This window comes from Otolemur garnettii, unplaced genomic scaffold (assembly GCF_000181295.1).
Source record: "Otolemur garnettii isolate 467f Iridium unplaced genomic scaffold, OtoGar3 scaffold00005, whole genome shotgun sequence".
Classification (NCBI taxonomy): domain Eukaryota; kingdom Metazoa; phylum Chordata; class Mammalia; order Primates; family Galagidae; genus Otolemur; species Otolemur garnettii.
Genome location: NW_003852400.1, coordinates 9,312,696 through 9,334,226, shown reverse-complemented (window position 1 = coordinate 9,334,226; position 21,531 = coordinate 9,312,696). Strand labels below are relative to the sequence as shown.

Here is a 21,531-nt window from a genome sequence, read left to right as displayed (position 1 = left end):
ATGTTTTCTCTGATAGTTGACCATAGTCAAAGAATTTCATCATTACATCATTTGACATATCTGCAGTATATAAACCATAACATAAACACAGAACTGGAAACATCTGATAATCTAACATATTTATTTGCTTTCAATTTTGTATAAAAAGATCGTGTACCATAAAATGACTGTGAGATGAAGAAAGTTTCATTTTTTTTTTTTAGAAAGTTCCATTTTGAGGGAATTTGCCTTCATCTTCACTAACAGTGTATTTGGTAATGACCAAGACTGGCAACACTTTAGTTAATATAAAGATATGGCATTTTGTATCTTTTCATAACTAGTTTGGGAGTGGACCAGGTTAAGTTGGCATCATATTTATTAAATAATTTACGCAGTTTTATTTATGAGACATTACCTACAACCTTTCATCTCCCCATATTCACAGAAATTCACTGGTTCTCTGTCATCAAACACTTTTACTATACCTTATTTTTCCAATATTTTGGGAGACTGGTTCAGAGCTTTTCTGGAGCCTTTCACCAGTGCCTATTGAAGAGCCTAGAATCCCGGCTGGATCAATCCCCACTGCTTCTCTTCTGTCTGTTATGTTTACTCCCTGGCTTCTGTTACTAGAAAATGAGAAAACAACATGAGTAAATGTTTTCCTTAAACCAGGAAAAAAGAAAGTAACTGGTTAATTTTGCAGAAAATTCTTGGAATGGTACCACATCTTATCTCTCATTGATTTTATCATGTTTCTATGACATTTCAGTAATTACGTCTTGAGCCCCTACCCTTGCCCATCATGAAGCAGAAAACATGCCTTTAACTGACCAAGAATATCACAGGTGACCAAGAATATTACAGCATCCAAGTTATTCTCTATGCTTTCTGAAGCAAATTAGCGACCCAACTAATCTATTCGTAACTTTGTATAGCTTTTCTTCTATTTCAGAGAAATATTATGCTTTTTCCATGTCAATAAAATTCTGTAATATATCCTTGTTTCATATGGTCATTCCCTTTCCTCTGCATATATCCTTTTTCTTTTCCTGTTAAAAGGAGGATTATTTCCCCTCTTTAAAATCGTTATCTTGGTTATTTGAGTTTTTAAACATTTTTCTCCTTTCTATCTCTTTTACTTAATTACAAACCTCCTCAGACAAGTAGGCAGAATTTCCAGCTTTATGCTTCTTTTCTGCACGACCTGAGTAAACCATTCTAATCTAATGTTCCCTCCCACACATTAACTAAAAGTCCAAATAACCAAAATTCCTCAATGAGCAAATTGACTCCCCCATCAGATCCCTTCTCCTAGATCAATCCGTAAAATTAAACGCTTGCTTTCTAGTCCTACTATTTTCTCATTTTGAGTCAGTTCACAAATATTATTTAAAAAGCAGAAACAAAATCATATTTCCACTTTTATGCTACTTTAAAGATATTGATCTTGGCTCGGCTCCCATAGCTCAGTGAGTAGGGCGCCAGCCACGTACACCAAAGCTGGTAGGTTCAAGCCCAGCCCAGCCCAGCTAAAACAATAACAACTGCAACCAAAAAATAGCTGGGCATCGTGGGGAATGCCTGTAGTCCCAACTGCTTGGGATGCTGAGGCAAGAGAATCGCTTAAGCCCAAGAGTGGGAGGTTGCTGTGAGCGGTGACACTACGACACTCTACCAAGGGTGACATAGTGAGACTCTGTCTCAAAAAATCAATCAATCAATCAATAAAGATACTGATCTTTCATATGTGTCAAAGGAGAAGTAATTAGAGCAATCTTCTCCAGAAAATGACGTGAATAGAATATTGCCATTGTGTGTTAGTAACAAATGATTTGGAGTATGGGGGAAGTGAGTGCAAGAGTTGTAAGGAACTCCGTTAAGGAAGTGACATCATAGGCAAGAAAGAGATTTGTATTCAGGTGGTGACAATGGAGGCCAAAGTACCAAACGTTGTAGGTGACCTTGCTGGATATGGATATGGAAAAAATATATATCATTATATAGATATTGACACTTTTTATTATTGGTTTGTTTGTTATTTTAGCCTTATTATGCACTGAAATGAGTAACAGTAAAGAGACCTTGGATGGGATAAAGATTATGAGGCTGAGTTGGGACTGCTGAGCCTGATGGGCTGTCAAAAGATTTAACTCGTAAGATCAAGTAGGCAGTTGAGGGGAAGGCTGAATAGATAAAGATGTAGTTATTGTTTTATAAGAGTCAATAAAGTCTGGAAAAAGTATGGGTTTAATCATGCCAAGAGAGTATAGACCGAAAACAGAAGAATCACTATGATTCAGATTGGAGGATCTCCTAACTGTCATGGCCAGATGGAGGAAAAGAGACTTATAATCAAGACTTAAAAGAACTAACCAGAGAAATAGGAGGTAAAAAAGTGCAGATAGTTTCTGAGAAAAAAAAATAAGTCATTTAAAAAGATAAAAGTGGTCAAAATCCACAATGTCAGTGAGAATCCAAGGAAGATAAGGTCTAAAAAGTAAGCACTGAGTTGTGTGTTATGATTGTCGTTAACAATCTTATTAAAGAGTGTTTCGAGGCCGGGCACGGTGGCTCTCACCTGTAATCCTAGCTCTCTGGTCCTTTATCATCTGATGCCACCTACAAAAGTAATCATTTTTCCTTTGGAATCTTATCAATAGTATTAGCTTTTATTTCCTTTATATATATAAAAAATGTAAATATACCAACGAGATTTCTCCTTCAATGAGCATAAAGTGCCCACTCTATTTCAAACTGAGTTTATTGCTCCAACTCCTGCTCTTTCCTGTTTCCTTTCCCTGCATAGTTTTTTCTTCTAAGCACCAAACACTATCTACCGTAGTCCGTATTTTCCTTGTTTACTTTCTTTGTTTTCTGCCTCTTTTATTAGATTATAAATCACTTGTGGACAAACATTTTTGTGTATTTGTTTACTGTCCCCAGTGTCTAGTCAGTAAGCACAGTAGGTGCTCAGTAAAGTTTTGCTGAATCAAGACCTGAGGAAATGACATTTTAAAATCTAAATCATGATCCTAGCACTCAGGGAGGCAGAGGCAGGTAGATTGCCTGAACTCACAAGTTTGAGATTAGCCTGAGGCAGAGTGAGACTTCCCTTGGCTCTAAAAATAGCCAGGCATTGTGGCGGGTGCCTATAGTCCCAGCTACTTGGGAGACTGATGCAAGAGAATCCCTTAAGCCCATGAGTTTGGGGTTACTGCGAGCTGTGATGTCATGACACTCTACTGAAGGTGACAAAATGAGACGCTGTCAAAAAAAAAATCTAAAATTCTGATTTACTTTTAATACTTTATGTAAAAAAACTTAAGCATAATATAAAGCTTTATTTTTAAAAAGCTTTGATTATTTTAGAAATATTATAGGTAGCCTTTATATAGATTGTTACTCTGTGGACAGTTTCTTTGCTCCCTTTGATCAATGTTCAACATACCTAGTTCAGATTTATAATGAACCTTGATTTTTTCAAGTGATTTTTGCTGATGATGATTTAAAGAGAACTCTTTCTTGGATCAGCTCTATGGGGAGTGTAATAGAATAAGAGCTGTGCCTGCTGAGGTTAGCCTATAATTACAAATGGATTGTTCTTTTAGGCTAAGTCTAACATCAAAAATTGGGAAGGCATACGCAACCAGGTAGAAAGCCTCTTAATTTTAATGATGCTGGGTTTTACTAACGGGCAATTGTTTTAACTAAATAAGTTATTATTACTACATTTTCAATTTTATTTACAATACAGGATCAAGTTTTCCTGATTGACTCCAAGTGTGAATCTGGGAAAGGCCGCTGCTCTTTCAACCCCAATGTGAACACGGTGTCTGTTATGATCAGTAAGTAGAAAATGAAAGAGAGGGGGTGGGTCTAAAATGACAGAGAGAATGGACATGACATGATACGCCCGTTTTGGATGCTGCATGGGTTATAGTATAGGCATAAAATGAAAAGACGAAGTTGTGAGTTGAGAAATAAAGAGATTAATTTCGTATTTCCAGGGATACTTGTAATTAAATGATGAGCATATATCTTCTTATCAATATATTCTAATTCTGTCTATACTAGAGCAAGCCAACCATTTTTTAAAAAGTATATCTATTTATCTATATAGTCATATATATTATAAAGAAGTTCCCAGTGTTTTCTGTAATTGTGCTTCTAGTACCCCTACTTTCCTTCAGGGTTTAGTAATATTTTTGTAATTTCTTTTATTATTTATTTTTAATTGGTTTTTAATTAACAAATAATTATGCATATTTGTGACGTAAAATATGATGTTTTGGTCTATGCATACATTACAGAAAGATTCAATCAACCTAACATAGCCATTATCTCACCAAATTACCATTTTCTTGTGATAAAAACATTAAAATCTATTATTTTAGCAATTTCGAAATAAAATATACACAATTAGGGCAGCGCCTGTGTCTCAGTGGGTAGGGCGCTGGCCCAATATACTGAAAGTGGCAGGTTTGAACCCAGCCTCGGCCAAACTGCAACAAAAACATAGCCGGGCATTGTGGTGGGCGCATGTAGTCTCAGCTACTTGGGAGGCTGAGGCAGGAGAATTGCCTGGGCCCAGGAGTTGAGGTTGCTGTGAACTGGGTGATGCCATTCTACCAAGGGCCATAAAGTAAGACTCTGTCTCTACAAAAGAAAAAAATAAAATAAAGAAAATAAAATATACACAATTATTAACTGTGGTCACCATGTGGTACAATAGACCCCTAAAACTTATTCCTTCCTCCAGTCTAAAGGAAACGTTCCTCTTTGATGAACAGCTTCCCTTTCCCCATCACTTTAATCTCTATCAACAACTAGTGAATTCTCTCTTGTCCTGAGAGATCAACTTTTTAGATTCTACATATACATGAGATCTTTCAGTATTATTCTTATATGCCTAGCTTATTTCACTTAGTATAATGTCCTCTATTTCCATTCATATTGTCAGGAATGACAGAATTTTCTTCTTTTTAAATGCCATCTAGAAGTATTCTATTGTATATGCGTATTACATTTTCTATATCCATTCATCTGTTCATGGAAGGTTAGGTTGCTTCATATGTTGGCTTTTATGAATAGTGCCAGGATGGACGTGGGAGCACAGACAATGAAATATCGCTTGGTAACTGTTGGAATGTTTATCATCAGAGGCAAATGACACATTGTTGGTGAGGGTGTGGAGAAAGGAAATATGTGTGCACTGTTTGTGCAAATATATTAGTTTAGCCATTTTGGAAAATATTATGGATGGTCCTCAAAAAACTAAAAATAGAGTTGGATATGATCCAGAAATTCCAATTCTGGGTATATGTCTAAAGGAATTAAAATCAGTATGTCGCAGAAGGTATCTGTACTCTCATGCTTTAGTAATCTTTTATAAATGATTAAAAGTGGTATTTCTTTTAAATGAAAGAAGAACAAGTATATTTATAGCTAAGTACATTCTCTGTGAATTGTCTTATGTTTTTGCATATTCAAAAGGAGGTGGTAATAAAGCTACTTTTTCAATTTTTCACTTTACATAAAGTATCAGTTAACTGGCGGCCCCATCTGCTTGCTGAGACGTATGTTGACAAATCAATTTGTTTGTTAATCCCAATGACGGACTGCCACAGACTTCCCTAACAGGCATTCTTATCCGGTTAAGACACTTCCAGAATATGTCTTAGTTATCGTGAATTTACTGTAGTGACAAATCTTAAATAGCAATACATTAAATAGATAGTAACTACAATACTTTTTCTTTTTTGCTTTTTTTACATGTTGCCATTAGTAAAATTGCATCCTTTGACAATAGAACAGGTGTAAAGTTAATAATTGTTCAAATGCTTGCTTTGAATCATTTAAATAGGCAACTCGTCTTCTTTTTCTCTAATCTGGAAATTAAGTTATGATAGGTTTATCTTGGAAATTGTCCCACAAATTACTTCCATAGAGTCATTCAAATCAGTCAGCAAGGAGCCAAAAGTATATTACTAGGACAAAAAGTTAGAAAGCTTTGACACTATAATGATACCAAATTATGTCTGAAAAAAATGTTTTTAGATAAGTGTCCAAATATTATTTAATGGAAGTAGTATTTTGGCAAATCTTGTCTCCATTAGGAAGAAAATTATATTTATCTTTAGAAATCATATTTGTGGAATAGTAGTTAAATATATATAGTTTTCATTTATTTCAACTTAAATATCATAAAAATCAAAGATCTATTAGTATACCTAATATTGAAGTTTTATCTCACTGCCTATTATTTAGAACAAGGCTTTATAAATTTTCTTGCTAAATTGTCTTAAGTCCTTTCCTAGTTTTAGCCTTAGAAAATTGGATTTGTTTACAAAATGGGAATTAGATATAGGCCTTCCAGATTTTTCCAAGGACTTGGGACTTGAATTCCAAGTTGTAATGAGTAATCAAGCAATTTGCTTAACTTAAAAATTGAAAATAATAAACAAAAAGCTTTGTAAGATTGCATTGATCATTTTCTTTGTCTGATTATCCCTATAAAATTGTCAGTGATAATGTGTGTGGTCATCTCACTTTACCATATCATACTGCTTTATCATTTCAATTCATTGCAATGCACTAAGTAACACAGATTAGTCAACATACTTATGTCAAGAATAATTAGGATTTTAAATTTTATGATTTATTTGTGACCTATAGCACATGGTATAAGTTCAATGTTCTTTTGCTATTATGAGTCATTGTTGTAAGGCAACAAAAAAGTCAGATATTATCTTTTAAAAAACTGATCAGAAACCTCGTGAAATTTTTCTGGTCAGTGGAAACATAATTAGGAAACAAAATGTTTTTGGATTAAAGGTAAAAGGCACAAGTTTATCTTTTCATAAAACCTTGCAATGAAATTCTGGAACAAAAAAAAAAAAATCCCTCCTTTCAAATTTTTTCCAAAGTGGCATTAATTAAATATTAATTATTGATACAAATTAAAACAGAAAATTTCATCTTTCCATTAAAATTATTTAGAATTTAAGACAGGGAAAGAAGCCAATTAGGGGCAGTGCCTGTGGCTCAATGGGTAGGGCGCCAGTCCCCTATACTATGGGTGGTGGGTTCCAACCAGCCCCGGCCAAACTGCAACAAAAAATAGCTGGGCGTTGTGGTGGGAGCCTGTAGTCCCAGCCACTTGGGAGGCTGAGGCAAGAGCATCACCTAAGCCCAAGAGTTGGATGTTGCTGTGAGCTGTGACACTACGGTACTCTACCGAGGGTGAAAAATTAAGACTGTGTCTCTTTTTTTTTTTTTTTTGAGACAGAGCCTCAAGCTGTCCCCCTGGGTAGAGTGCCGTGGCATTACAGCTCACAGCAACCTCCAACTCCTGGGCTCAAGCGAGTCTCTTGCCTCTGCCTCCCAAGTAGCTGGGACCACAGACGCCCGCCACAACGCCCGGCTTTTTTTTGGTTGCAGCCATCATTGTTGTTTGGCGGGTCCGGGCTGGGGATTCGAACCCGCCACCTTAGGTGTACGTGGCTGGCGCCTTAGCCGGTTGAGCTATAGGCACCGAGCCAAGACTGTGTCTCTTAAAGAAAAAAAAAAAAAAAGCCAATTAGACAGGTAGGCTTGTGTCACGTTTAGGCCATGAGTAATTGGGCAGTATGTGGTGGGATTAGAATTAGACTTCTCTATCATACATCAACATCTGAGAATCTTATTTCTTTTCTTTCTTGGAAGCAGATATGATAATTGATAGCTGTGTTAAATAATATGTTGAACAGCAGGAATTTATAATCCACAGTTTTATGGTGAACTGGGAATAAAAATAATATGAAATGATTAATTACAAAGTTATCACAATTTAGTCAAATCTATGCCTGTATCTCTCTCTCACAAATGTTTACCGAATTTTAAAGAAGCGAAATTGCTCAAAAATCCCTTCCTATTCGTTTTTGTTATCTCTCTATAATCTTTTTCCGTGGGCTTCAGATTCCCAGTAGGAAGGAGAGCTGAGCATGTGGTGTGTTGCCTGTGACACCAGCTCTCCAAGTCGTGTCTTGGGAGCACATGTTAGACATATTCCATTCTCCATGACATCTTGGACCAACTGGCGTTCCCTTACGCGTTCACTAAACAGTGAACTCAGAGTACTTCAAAATTTATAATCCTTCCTAAATTGCAACAATCTGAATGTATCTCAGGTGGTAATCCATGTTAGTCAAAGAAAACAGCTATATGACAGATTAGTGGACCTGACCGGATAAATCTGATCTTTTTTAATAGTTACTGCTTTATATGCAAAGGTCACATTGTTTCTTACCAGTTCAATGCTTGCTTCTCTTTACTAGAAAAAATGTAATAAGAATCTTCAAAAACAAACTGAATATTCAATATTAGATATATACAGATGAAAATATTAGATTCTATTAGTAATAATGATCATTTATTTTAAATTTTAAAATATATTTTCTTTCTTGTCTCTGTATTTTACATTTTATGGCTGAGTTGCAATTGGAAAAGTAGCACTTTCTTTACCTCACTTAGAACTTTCTAGCACTGAAGTTCAAAATCTATGCTTTTGATAACTAAATCTTTTAATTATTCTGACAATTTCAGTGTGTTATGTCATAGTAATAATTGAAACAAAACTCTATTATATTCAGTCTATTAAGTAAGATCAAATACATTTTAATGTGATGAGAACTTCTGAGACCATAATATAATTCCCATATTTTCTAGATAAGAAGATTCAAAATCAGGACATTAAATAACTTTGCCCTAATTCCTAGTTTGTTAGTCACTGCCCAAATTAAAATCAAGTTTTCTGACACTTACATGTTTTTATAGTTCATTAAAAGAAAATAATAAATTAAGCTATATTATTATGTTTTATACATCTGATATTTCTAATATAATCTACATAAAAATTTGTGTTTTGTATAATTAAATATAGACAGAGAAATGTTTTACATAGAATAAAGTTGCTTTGGGGTTGATAAAAAATATATAGTAGAAATCATACAGGCAATAATGAGAAAAGATTAAAGTTTGTTAAATTTTTAAATTTGTGAATAATGGAATCCAATTAAGAATTATAAACACTCTCCAATATATGTGATGGATGATCTACTAATAAATTAATTCACTTTGAATTTTATTTTATTTATTTATTTATTATTTATTTTTGAGACAGAGGCTCACTTTTCGCCCCCCAGTAGAGTGCCGTGGCATCAAAGCTTATAGCACCCTCACACTCTTGGGTTCAAGCAATCCTCTTGCCTCAGCCTCCCGAATATCAGGGATTACAGGTGCTGACCACAACACTTGGCTATTTTTAGAGACAGGATCTCACTGTTGCTCAGGCTCGTCTAGAACTCCTGAGCTCAAGCAATCTACCCACCTCTAGGATTCTAGGATTACAGGTGTGAGCCACCACTCCCAGCTTAACTTTGAATTTTAAAATAGCTTTAAAAATCATTTAAATTTCTGTTAACATCTTCTTCCTTTTCATAGATGAAGAGCTTTTCTCTGGAATGTATATAGACTTCATGGGGACAGATGCTGCTATTTTCCGAAGTTTAACCAAGAGGAATGCAGTTAGAACTGATCAACACAATTCCAAATGGCTAAGTGGTAAGAAAATATTTTATGCATTTTTAGTATCACACTTTGAGCTAACTTACTTAATTCCATAATGATAACTAAGGAAAATTGTTAAAAATCAAGATATCAGGTCATGACATCAGTAAAGGAATTCTGTACTCTATGATTTAAAATGGTTGAGATAAATAATCAAAATAGCCCATAGTCCATATTCCAATTTTATATCCCACTAAACATTCTATATTTGTTATATGAGTGTGAATATATAAAAGTGACAGAGACATTCATCACAATGCCAGGACCCAAACATCTTTGCCAATTGTTAAATAGTAACATAATATAATTAAATGTGTTTTTTATTTCATTTAATCTACTCATATATTTTAATAATGCCAAATTTAAAAACTATCCTAAATATATGACATTTCAATAAAATGAATAGGTTTTATTCAGGAGATCTTCCTTTTTGTTTTATACTTAGATTCTAAAATTATAAAACTGATATATATCATTTTTTGATAATTTTACAATCCTCAATAGAATTTCTATGTATGATAACTTTATGAATATTGGTGTTCAACACTTTCTAATTCTTTGTATCATATGTAATGTACTTCAAAAGAGATGCTCATTTGATTTTACTGTATGAGTCTCATCAGGGACTGTTGTTTAGAGAAGGAAGAAACCACTAAGATCATTGTCATGTCACCCTGGAGAAAATTTCTAACTGACCCTGGATTTGGCAATTCACTTCACATTGCCTGGTGAGGCATGAATCAGGACAGTTAAGCCTCCTATTTCACTGATAGGCCAGCACAAGAAAGCATTGACTGTTCATTTATTTCAAATTATTCCTCTGGTACATCTGGAAATTGAATATTCTAAAAGTTGTTTTGTTCTGGAAATAAGGAAACCTTGTATGTCTTCAAATGACGACATTGTTTTTCCTTGAAAAGTTTCCCCTCCATTTCATGTGCTGTATTTCAAGAAAAAAAATGTTTTTTAGAACTTGGACTTCCAACTCCTCATTCTGCCTCAATGAATTTGAGTTTATATACACTGGATTGAAAACCACACTTTGAAAAACAAACATTTTATTCAATAAATCAACCATCAGATTCCATGGGAAATAGCTGCTAGAGAATTTTTTCCAATCTTTTAAAACTCATCAGTCCACAAAGAATTTTTGCATTTGCTGAATGTCTAGGATGTATTGCAGACAAAGAAAAATAGTTACAGATCTCGTATGTATTATAGCTATACTTTGTGGTACTTGACATTCCCACTATGGCATGTTGAGTGAATACAATTACTGCTTTTAGAAATTTTGCCTTTGAGCATTGAATTGTTCTTTCATACCAGAGATGGGGAAAACATGTGCCTGTGGTCTGCTCGGATGAACAGTAGACGGATTTTCGTCATGAGTATATAGAGTCTATATTTTTTTCCAGAACCTATGTTTGTGGATGCACATGTCATCCCGGATGGCACGGATCCAAATGATGCTAAGGTATACTTCTTCTTCAAAGAAAAACTGACTGATAATAACAGGAGCACGAAACAGATTCATTCCATGATTGCCAGAATATGTCCTGTAAGTATTAATACTGTTCAATAATGAAGAAAACTAAGAAATTTGATTCACTGTGGAAATGGTTTTTCCAATAGTATATGTCCCTACTGCCACAGATAAATATTAAGTATTGGGAGGAGACCTTTAATACGATGTTCATTTAACAGTTAACAGTTAACAGTTAACAGCATTAGTGATATGAGATAAGCATATCCAATTTCAATAAAAATCTTAAATCAAGGACATATTTTGATTATTTTTAAGCAGTATTAATTAATTTTTGCATATTCATTTAATATACTGGTATTTATTAAGATTATTAAAGACATATATAGTAAAAATTAAGAAATGCCTTAATAAAATGTAATTCTAAGTGGTAACCAAAACGTTCTTGTATATAAAATGTTAGCATATATAGCAACACAAGAGAATTTGTGATGTCTTCTCAAATGAAAGCTTAAGAGACTTGTCCTGACTTATTTATGATTAGCATCCTTTAAGAAAAGGTATTTATTCTGAAGGTGGTTCGCATTTAAAATGTTTATCTTTAAGTGTTACAATATTGTACTAATTGTGGAGCCCAGCTGTTTCTCTGACAAAGAAGGAAACAAAGTAGCAAAGCCCAGGGAAGAGAAAAAGGCCCCTAGAACCAGAGAGAAAAAATAATGTCATCAATAGAGACTATTTGTGAATGATCTAAATTACATTTCCCCTGGTCTGGCCAGAGGAATATATGTAATAAAGCATGCAATTAGAAATACTGAGAATGAAATGGTAATGTAGAGAAATGGAGGAGGGGAAATAGAGCTACTGGGGACCATTTAGTAAAAATATTTCCACTTTCCTGACCCCAGCAGCATCTGCAAGGTTCAATATATATTATGATTTATGAGATGATGAGTTACCAAAGAAAGGCAAATTAAAGTCTTTCTTCTCAATAACGTTTTATAAAAATGTCCATTACATATTGTTAAAATTAGAAAGAATAGGGCACATAATTACCAAGTAAGTTCACTGATGTCTAGTCAATATCATACTATAAGGGAATAATAATATAACTATTATGTAAATACTATAGGTATTAAACATTCTCTTTGAGTATTGATGTGCACGTGTGATTAACACATTGTTCAGATTTGAAAACATGTGTGAGCCGTAAGAGTCCAAGCTTAATTTCTAATAGGCTTCTAGACATATTTAAGCAATCTGAACTATTTTTACCCAATGGTTTCAGAATGACACTGGCGGACTCCGTAGCCTTGTCAACAAGTGGACCACCTTCTTAAAAGCCAGGCTGGTGTGCTCTGTAACGGATGAAGACGGTCCAGAAACACACTTTGATGAATTAGGTATGTAGATGTGAGATTGAAATATATTTCTGAAAGAGAGCTTATAGGGTTTATGTATTTTTAATAAGCTCTTGGGAAAGAATGTGTTCTCCACGCATATTTTTAGCATAAATCATGTGCCAATTTGAATTGATGATCTAGGCACTGCTCATGATTATCTTCAAGTATTTTTTTAAAATCCATTTCACAGCTGATTACACTCCTGGAACATTTAGTTCATTGAAGTGTTCATGATATGTAAATGTGGGGGTGGCTTATATAATTTTTATGTAGGTAATGACATTTGTGCTTTCTTACATGCTTATGGTATTTGTATGACTAAGGTTCTGATTAAGATATGTTTATATGAGAATATAGCTATGTATTTTTACTATTACAGTTAATGGATAGGATAGAGTTGAAATGGAAAAGTGTCCGAGTACGAATTTGGAGACTCATGCTTCTTAGTTCTGCTTGGTGGTCTGGAGACCAAGTATTCTCAGCATGACAGGAGGAGGCTTGTGCTTTCCAAGTCAAATAAGGACTAATGAACTGATTCCTTTCCACAAAAGGGTAGTTTTCTTTAATTAGAATAATCTAGTATAGATCGTATTTACTAAATGCCATTTATAAATTACTTTTCTTTGCCTTCATCTATTAAAATGGAAATAATGATAATTCTCAGATTTTGAGATAGGTAATGAGGCAATAAAATTGTTTTTTGATAAGAAAAAAATATATTGGTTTTAACAGCTACCTGAAATAGATAGCCATTCTCCTCCAAAGCCATTACGTTGATCATGGATACCCAATTTTCTATATAAACTTTTCTAGAAAAAAATTTCAAAATATCCTTTTGTGGCATCGCCTGACCTATTGTCTCATTATGTTCTCCCATATTATTTGCAAGCATGTTTCTGTGTCAGTCTTTCTCGTACTTTGTGGAGAACTAGATATTGTCTCTCTTTATTCACATATAGAAAGAGTAGTGGTTATTCATTTATTGCTTAAGAGGCCAATGTCTTTAATGACATTGTTAATTTAAAATAAATGCATGGTTTCTTTATATTTCTCAGCAAGAATAATATTTTATCACCAAATCCAGTTCTTTTTATAAACATAGCAATTGATTATTATAATAGTTGAGATTTACTATCAGAAATCTACTTTCATGCTTTGTTATTTATTACTGTACTTGACTTTGGTCTTTGCCTTAATATACTTAATATCTTGTTAGAGAAGCTATTCATTAAATTAAACTAACACCAGCAATTTTGACCATGAGCCAAAAAATACTTATTCTATATTTTAAAAGTCACTGGGAGAATCAAAAAGAAGTTAAGGTTTGTAATATTTTTTTGATTAAGAAATAATATATATCATCAATACAGGATACCTTAAAAATAGTAACAGCTAGAAAATTTCTACAGCTTTGCCACCCTGGGATACACACACTTATTAATCTCTTTCTTGTATTCCAATGCATAGTTTTAAGAGTTACGTAGTTCCAGTCTGTGTTATGTGCCACTGTATTATTTCTTCTCCAGAACATTATTCTATTAGCATGGTTTCCCTAGGGATACAAAGTCTTCATAAATTTCATTAGAGTCTTGTAATATTTTACTTAATTTACTTTAACATATTTCTATCATTTAGTTGTTTCCAAATTACGATGTTACAGTAATCTCTTTATGAAGAGTGTTTTTCATAATTGAAATTGTATACTTGGTATAAATTTTTTAAAAACATACAATTAATATTTTAAAACTTGAAAGAGTGACATCTTGCTTTTTATAGAGGATGTGTTTCTCCTGGAAACTGATAATCCAAGAACGACACTAGTGTATGGCATTTTTACAACATCAAGGTAATTATTAAACCATTATATTTTATGAGTGGCACAATAAGTTTTACTCAGAGATACTAATTATAAAAGCCTTATTCTCTTCAGCTATTAATTTTACATAGTATTGGGAAGCTAGCCCTCTCCTTTTGTTTACTTTATCCTGTTACCAAAATATATTTGAGTTCATCTAATGCTTTTCAATTAGTTTTGTCCAGAGAATTATTTATAATAATTTCATGCTATTTCTCTCAAAGAAATAAAAATACAAGTTGTAATGCAGGAATAATGTATATTAAATATTGTGGTTTAAGAAAACAATTTGAGCATTCATGATCAAATGAAATGTTGAGCATTTTGTTGTTGCTTTTTTGGGAGGTGATAGATATGTTTATTACCTCAATTGCAGTGTTAGTAACCAAAGTGTATACGTATATCCAAACGCACCATATTGTATACATTAATTAATTATAGACAGTGTTATATATACCAATTGTATCTCAGTAAAGCTGGAAAAATTAGGCTCTTCAATCAATTTTCTTTTCATTTCTGGAGCAATCTAAAGTCATGGCACTTTAGAAACTAAACAAAACACTGACACAGTTTTTGTGTTCCCGATGTCAGTATTTCATGTACTTGAAAATAGTTTTAAAGTTTTCTAGTTTCTCTGGGATGCCCCAACTTAATTCATATGGTTCAAGGTAATTCATAGTTTTCTCACCCCTCCCTGGACATGTTCATGTTTATTAATTTTTATTAGAAATGGTACTTAGAATACAGTATGATATTCCTGCTAGACTTGGTCAGTGCAGAATGTAATAGGTCCTTTTAAACAATTACAAAGCAAAAATCTAAATGTTTTAGCATTCTTAAAAAAAATTAAAAGTTTTAGCATTCTTTTCTAACTGGGAAAAGTATGCAATAATTATAAACTTCAAAGTAAAAGAAAATTACAGAGATGTTAATTTAAGTAATATTTACATTTGCCTTACAACATCTGTAAAAACATGTCTTTAAAGAGGTATTTTGTTCCTGTTGTATTCAAGAAGTAGTCTTGATTTAAATCAAAGAATTGAGGAAAAAAATAAACAAGTTCTTATGAAAATATTGATTTGAATAAAATTATTTCTCTGGTTCCTTTTTTCCCCACACCAGTAACTTTAATATTGAAAAATTCAAAATTATTTCAGACTTAATGCTTATGATTAAAATGGCATCTTGTTTATTTCCATGGAAATGCAATGTCTTTTCCATTAGTTATCTAACATGAGGTTAATGTAAACAATGACCCTTAGACTTCTTCAAATATTACCTCTTCTTCTTCTCCTCCATAGGAGAATATTAGCACATTAAAATAATTATACTGCAATAAGATATGGTGTTCTAGTAGTAATGGGATTTATTGCTCTCAGTTAAATTATAATAGGTTGTATTAATAGTGATTTAAAATTCAAATTCACATGCATATGTTAATAAAATCTACATACATTTTTGTGTATTTTCTAACTTTTTTGATTTGTCCTATTTTTTGAAAACATTGGAAAGAACTTTTCCATACTTTTTTATTATCTATTGCCTCCATAGATGTATTGAATGTTTTAAGACTTTATCAAACTCTGCTTTTATAGCAGCAGAACTTTTTCAACTTTAGACATGTGTATCATAACATTTAACTTTTCCACAGTTAATTATACCAACTTTTTATTAGAATCTATTTTTAAGTTATAATTAAATTTTAAAAATTAAAAATAGACACACTCTTATTTTCTTTTTCAGCTCAGTTTTTAAAGGATCCGCAGTGTGTGTGTACCATCTATCTGACATACAGACTGTGTTTAATGGGCCTTTTGCTCACAAAGAAGGCCCTAATCATCAGCTGATTTCTTATCAGGGTAGAATTCCCTATCCTCGTCCTGGAACTGTAAGTATCCAGGAAAGTTTCTTTGTTATCATGCCCTTCTGAAAAAAAAATTTAACAAGAAATGAGTATTATATTGGCATTTGTTAAACACAACCATGGACCTAGTAGTATGCTCATTATAATTTTTCAGCTCATGGGTTTCTAGATTTAGGATTTTACTAATTCAAGCATATGGGAAAGGTACCAAAAATATATACACATTTTAAGAAAGGAAAAATCTGTATTAAAATCATGATACGCAAGTCACATTTTCTGCAATTACAAGAGATGAAAGATATAATATACACATACAGGTAACAAACTTTATTGGTATATAGTGAGTATTACAATTTCAACACACATTTTTTCCTTTCTTAAAATGTGTATACATTTTTTAGCACCCTCTGTGTACTCTAGAATGCTCTCTGTATTTCTTCTAAGTACCATAGTTAACAAAAATCTCATTTAGTTTCTAAAACAATTGTATAAGTTAGATGAGGAAGAGATATTGTCCTAATTTTATTGACATACAAACCATTGCTTTAGAAGTGTAGACTTCATAGCAGCCTAAGAATTTGAAAGTTATTTTAAACAACATTTCTCTGTATTTCAAAGTCTCATCTATTTCAATGAAAGAACAATGATGTGAAAATTAATTTTGAGATAGTGTTGTATGGACATATTTTAATTTCTAGGGACATGTTTAGTTTAAAAATTATACTGTTTATTTCTCAGTGAAAGAAAATTCTATATGTGTAAGCAAATAATCCCAACAAAAGTGATGTTATTATTCAAATAAATTATTTAGAAACTGTAAAGTAATATAAAAATTAGAACTGTTTAACTACATGGGGCTTTCTAATGAGAAATGGTCTAAACCAGAACGACTATTTTTAAGGCCAGTAGATACATTCCTATCATGGACCAGTGTTAAGAGATGCTTTGAAAACTAACTTTCCCAGAGGAAGATAGAGGCAGTACAGGGTGCGTCAGAATCAGAGTTTTTCTGGGATTTAAGTGATAATCCTGCTACTTGCTTTCCATTTGACTTACAATAATGCAGCCTTCTAGAATATTGATTTGTTTCTCTCTGTATAAAATGTCATAAAGTGTGCTGACTTAAAGCAGGTGTTACACAATTGACAACAAAAAGAAAGTTTCTTATATCTCAGAGTATCATAAAATGGAGTTATAATTATAAAATGGGTGAAGATACAATTTTATAAATAAAATCAAAACATAGCTAGTAGCATTTGTGCGAAATATTCTTTTTTCTTTTTACTTATACCATATATGTTTTTACTAATTGTGGATTCTTTTTATTTTTGTGTCATTGGAGTCTATTTGCACTGTGATTTATTTTTATCACCTCAGTTACATTGCTGTCAAACCTTAAAAAAGAAGAAGAGTCATTTATTAACCCATTAAAAAACTATGTATTTATTCAAAATTAAAAGGACTTGAGTTAGGTTTCTTGGCTAAAAAGCTGAAAGATTAAGCATTTCTATGTATTTTATATACAACCGTTGATCTTTATCCCCTGAAAATGATGAGAATTACTAGCTATTCAGAAAAAAATTAAATTTTTTAAAAGTTATAATTAATCATGATTGATAACAAACTCCTGACATAGATTTCATAATATCCTTTTAACTTATCTCTCTTTGATGTTCCCAGCTCAGAAGAAGATGAACATAACATTTACTTGTTTGCATAACACAAAGAAAAGAATCAGTGGAGTTAGGTATCATAAGATACCTCAAGTTGGGGAGTATTAGATAAGAGGCAGGGATTACATAAGAGAAAAGCAAACAGCCAGGGGGGTTGAGCAATTTTTGAATTCCATTTGAAAGTCAGAGGCTCTTGTTCTTCCATTCCCTGTGTTTCATGCTTTTCACAATGACTCACTGATGATATATTCAAGAATAAATCATATTTTTTAAAACGACTGGCTTTTGATGTTGACCTAATTAGAAATTCATCTGAATATAGAAAATTAAGAGGCAGTTATAATGCCTATGCTTTTATTGATGATTCTTTTGAACAACATTATGTGTGATACTAGTAGGGGAACAATTGACTTACAAACCAACCCCACACCATTTTATTTTCCCCATGCCCGAAAAGAGAAATCCCTCAGATAAAGTAGTTGAGCAGGTCAAGAAAGGCATCCTGGTTGAGTCAGGGACTCCCTCAGGGGATTCTGATGCCAACTTGTCCTCAGCTCACAAGAGCCGATTCTGCACACTTCTCACTTAAGCATATCACGGTGTTATCTTGAAATCTGCCAGGTGAGATTATTTACACCATGAAATTGGTACATGCTACAAATTGGATATTTTTCCCTGAAGAAGAATGACATTTGGCCCCACTGCTCCTCGGGCTCTTCACCCACATGGCAAGGTCAAAGGCACCTTAACAAGTGTGTGGGAGTCTGAAAGTCCCAGCAAGGAAACCACGCGTATGGAGGAGCAAATATTCTTTGCAAGATGTGGGAATAGGTAAACCTTTCTAGTAAAACAAAATACAGTAATTCTAAATTCAAAAGTTTGTTTACAGTCCCACTTGTACTGTTTTTTAGCTCTCAAGAATAAGCATGTATTTTCTCGTTACAAAGCAGGGAAGAGTAAGCCAGGGATTAGTGACACACATCTGGATCCGACTCCGTGAAATGAGGGAGTAGTCAGTGTTGGAGGCATGTTTCTATAATGTGGTTTCTGAACATCTGGTGTTGAGACCAGCACAGCATCTTTAAATAAAAAAAAAAATGTCAGATGAGCGATCCTTAGGGAGTAATAGCGGCTGGGTGGAGTGGTGACCTCTGAAGCTCCTCTTGGAAAAGCACTCTTCCCTCAAGACTGCTCCTCCACCCTGGACCTAACAGAACTCCCGAGTCAGCTCTGACTCAGAGTGCCCAGTGTCTGTCTTCTTCTTGCACTTCCAGCGTTTTCTATCCCGCTCATGTAGCCAGAAGACCCACAGCCAAGCGACCCGAAGCTTCTCTTTTTTCTAGGGTTAGAATGTTGCTTCCTAAGTCCTCTCAATGAAGGAGCAACTTTATTTCCCCACACAGTAGTATGGTGGCTGGGTCAACCTCATAAATTTACATGTATGACTGTTCATAAAGAAATGACACTGGTAGAAACCTGATATCCTTATTCTAATGTTCCCTGTAAGGGCTTCTTTTAAGGGAGGGGTGATAGCTCTGTTAGCAAACAGCCCAACCAGCAAGCCTGTGTCAGTAGGAAAAAGCCTGCCAATTGTGTCATAATATTTTTCCATAAGAAATTCAAGTTTATGGAAGAAACAGGACACCTTTGGTATGTTGCAAAGGGCAGCCAAAGACTGCAGACTCTCTGTGGCTGAGCTAACATATTACATTATTCTGTTGCAAAGGGTATAAAGCTTCTGCAGGAGATTGTGTTTGTATATACTATATATCCCGTTAATGCAGAACCTAATAAAAGTGTTCAATTTTAACATCTATTTATAAGTGTAACAAAACCATCTGCTTCAATCATCATGCTTTGACCAGGTCTGGTCCCAGCAAGCAAAGGAACACAGAGAAATCATGATTCTCACAGTCAGGGGTGGCAAGGAAAATACAAGTTTATTGCTAGCAGTTTTTGTTGCTTATGTATATCTTCTGGTTGTGCTTATGTTATTTCTATTTTCCTTAGATGTTTGAAAAACATTGAGTTAGGAACGTTTACAAGAAAATTGAATGGACTAGGCACAGAGACATAAAAAGCTAATTGCATGTTGTCTCACATCATTATACAAAACATGTGAATAAAATAAAACATAAATATTATTGCAGTCTAGAGGAGAGAGAGATTGCAGGGAGACAGCCTGATGTGGGAAGGTATATAAAAAATGTGAGATTGAGCTGAATGGTGATTGGTTGTGGATAGACAGGGCAAGGAAAGAAGGTCATTGCAGACAATGGTTACAGTGTACTCTGCCAGGCACAGATAGAAATTAATAAGTGAGTCCTGGAAGCACTCCGTGGACTAGCCGGACCAGGAGGGGAGGGTTTTTAGAGATAGAGCACATAGAAGGAACAGCTGGTATATAAGTACAAGTCTTTAACCACATAATTCTTTGTGCTTCAGACAGAGGGCCTTCCTTACCAAGATCTTAAACATCAAATCAGTTTTTTTCCATGTACAAGTTTCATAGACTGATGAGAGAGACAATCCCAGATCTGCATTGCTGCTGCATTCTTCCATTTCTCCACATACCACTCATCTCTCAAGTGTTAGGTCAAGATCCCCTTGACCATGCCAGTCTCTCTAACTAGTTTTGTGTTTGTTTTCTGCTGTCTTTGGCCTCACATCCTACTTCTTTCTTCACTTGAGGCTCTGTGATCTAGCAATGTCCCAGAACTACAGTTCCCTAAACACGCAAAGTTTGATTTCCTCATCTCTAGACATCTTCACTGACCCTGACAACCTTAAGTTCTTCACTATTCTAAGTTCATGTAAAAACATACTAGTTCTTAAGTATGTATAGTAATCAATCCTGTGCTCAGCTCTATTATTTGTTTGGTATTTATCTCAAATTATGACTACATATCTTAATTGTTATTTTGCTTTGAATATGTTTCTCTTTCTTACTAGAATAGGTAAGTCTAGAAGACAGCAGCAGCTTCTGTGTTCTTGTGTCTGACACTGGGCACATCAAAATGCTTCTTGACTAAAAATATATCCAAATAAATTAATGCTGAAAACTACTAAAATGGGTGTCCAGACTTCATCGCATGGCATTCTTACTCTTCCCAGCATTCACCTAACACTTTAGTAATCAAAACACTTAAAATGTCTTTACTCAAGAAAAGAGTGCTTATCACTGCTGGATTGATAGAAAGCTAGAAGGACTGAAGAAAAATAAACCCTTAGGCTCGGCGCCTATAGCTCAACCGGCTAAGGCACCAGCCACGTACACCTAAGGTGGTGGGTTCGAATCCCCAGCCTGGACCTGCCAAACAACAATGACGGCTGCAACCAAAAAATAGCCGGGCGTTGTGGCGGGCGCCTGTGGTCCCAGCTACTTGGGAGGCGAAGGCAGGAGACTCGCTTGAGCCCAGGAGTTGGAGGTTGCTGTGAGCTGTAATGCCACGGCACTCTGCCTAGGGGGACAGCTTGAGGCTCTGTCTCAAAAAAAAAAAAAAAAAAAAGAAAAATAAACCCTTAAAGGAGAGGTTTAGCTGAAATTATTTAATGACTATTTACATAGTAAAATTATCCTTCTAAACAATGAGACACCAGCCTAATTATTGGACAAAGCCTTTATTTTAGGATAGCAGGTGTACATTGTATTATCTTGAGGC

General features: G+C 34.1%; 1 protein-coding gene across 1 annotated transcript in view; it reads left to right on the top strand.

The window, feature by feature from the left end:
* SEMA3C (semaphorin 3C) overlaps window positions 1-21,531 on the top strand; it is a 153,131-nt gene that overhangs the window by 87,072 nt on the left and 44,528 nt on the right. The window contains exons 6-11 of the mRNA XM_003782625.2: window positions 3,740-3,830; window positions 9,466-9,585; window positions 11,007-11,149; window positions 12,363-12,477; window positions 14,254-14,323; window positions 16,076-16,220. Coding sequence (XP_003782673.1) covers window positions 3,740-3,830; window positions 9,466-9,585; window positions 11,007-11,149; window positions 12,363-12,477; window positions 14,254-14,323; window positions 16,076-16,220 — 684 coding nt within the window. The remainder of the gene's footprint in view (window positions 1-3,739; window positions 3,831-9,465; window positions 9,586-11,006; window positions 11,150-12,362; window positions 12,478-14,253; window positions 14,324-16,075; window positions 16,221-21,531) is intronic.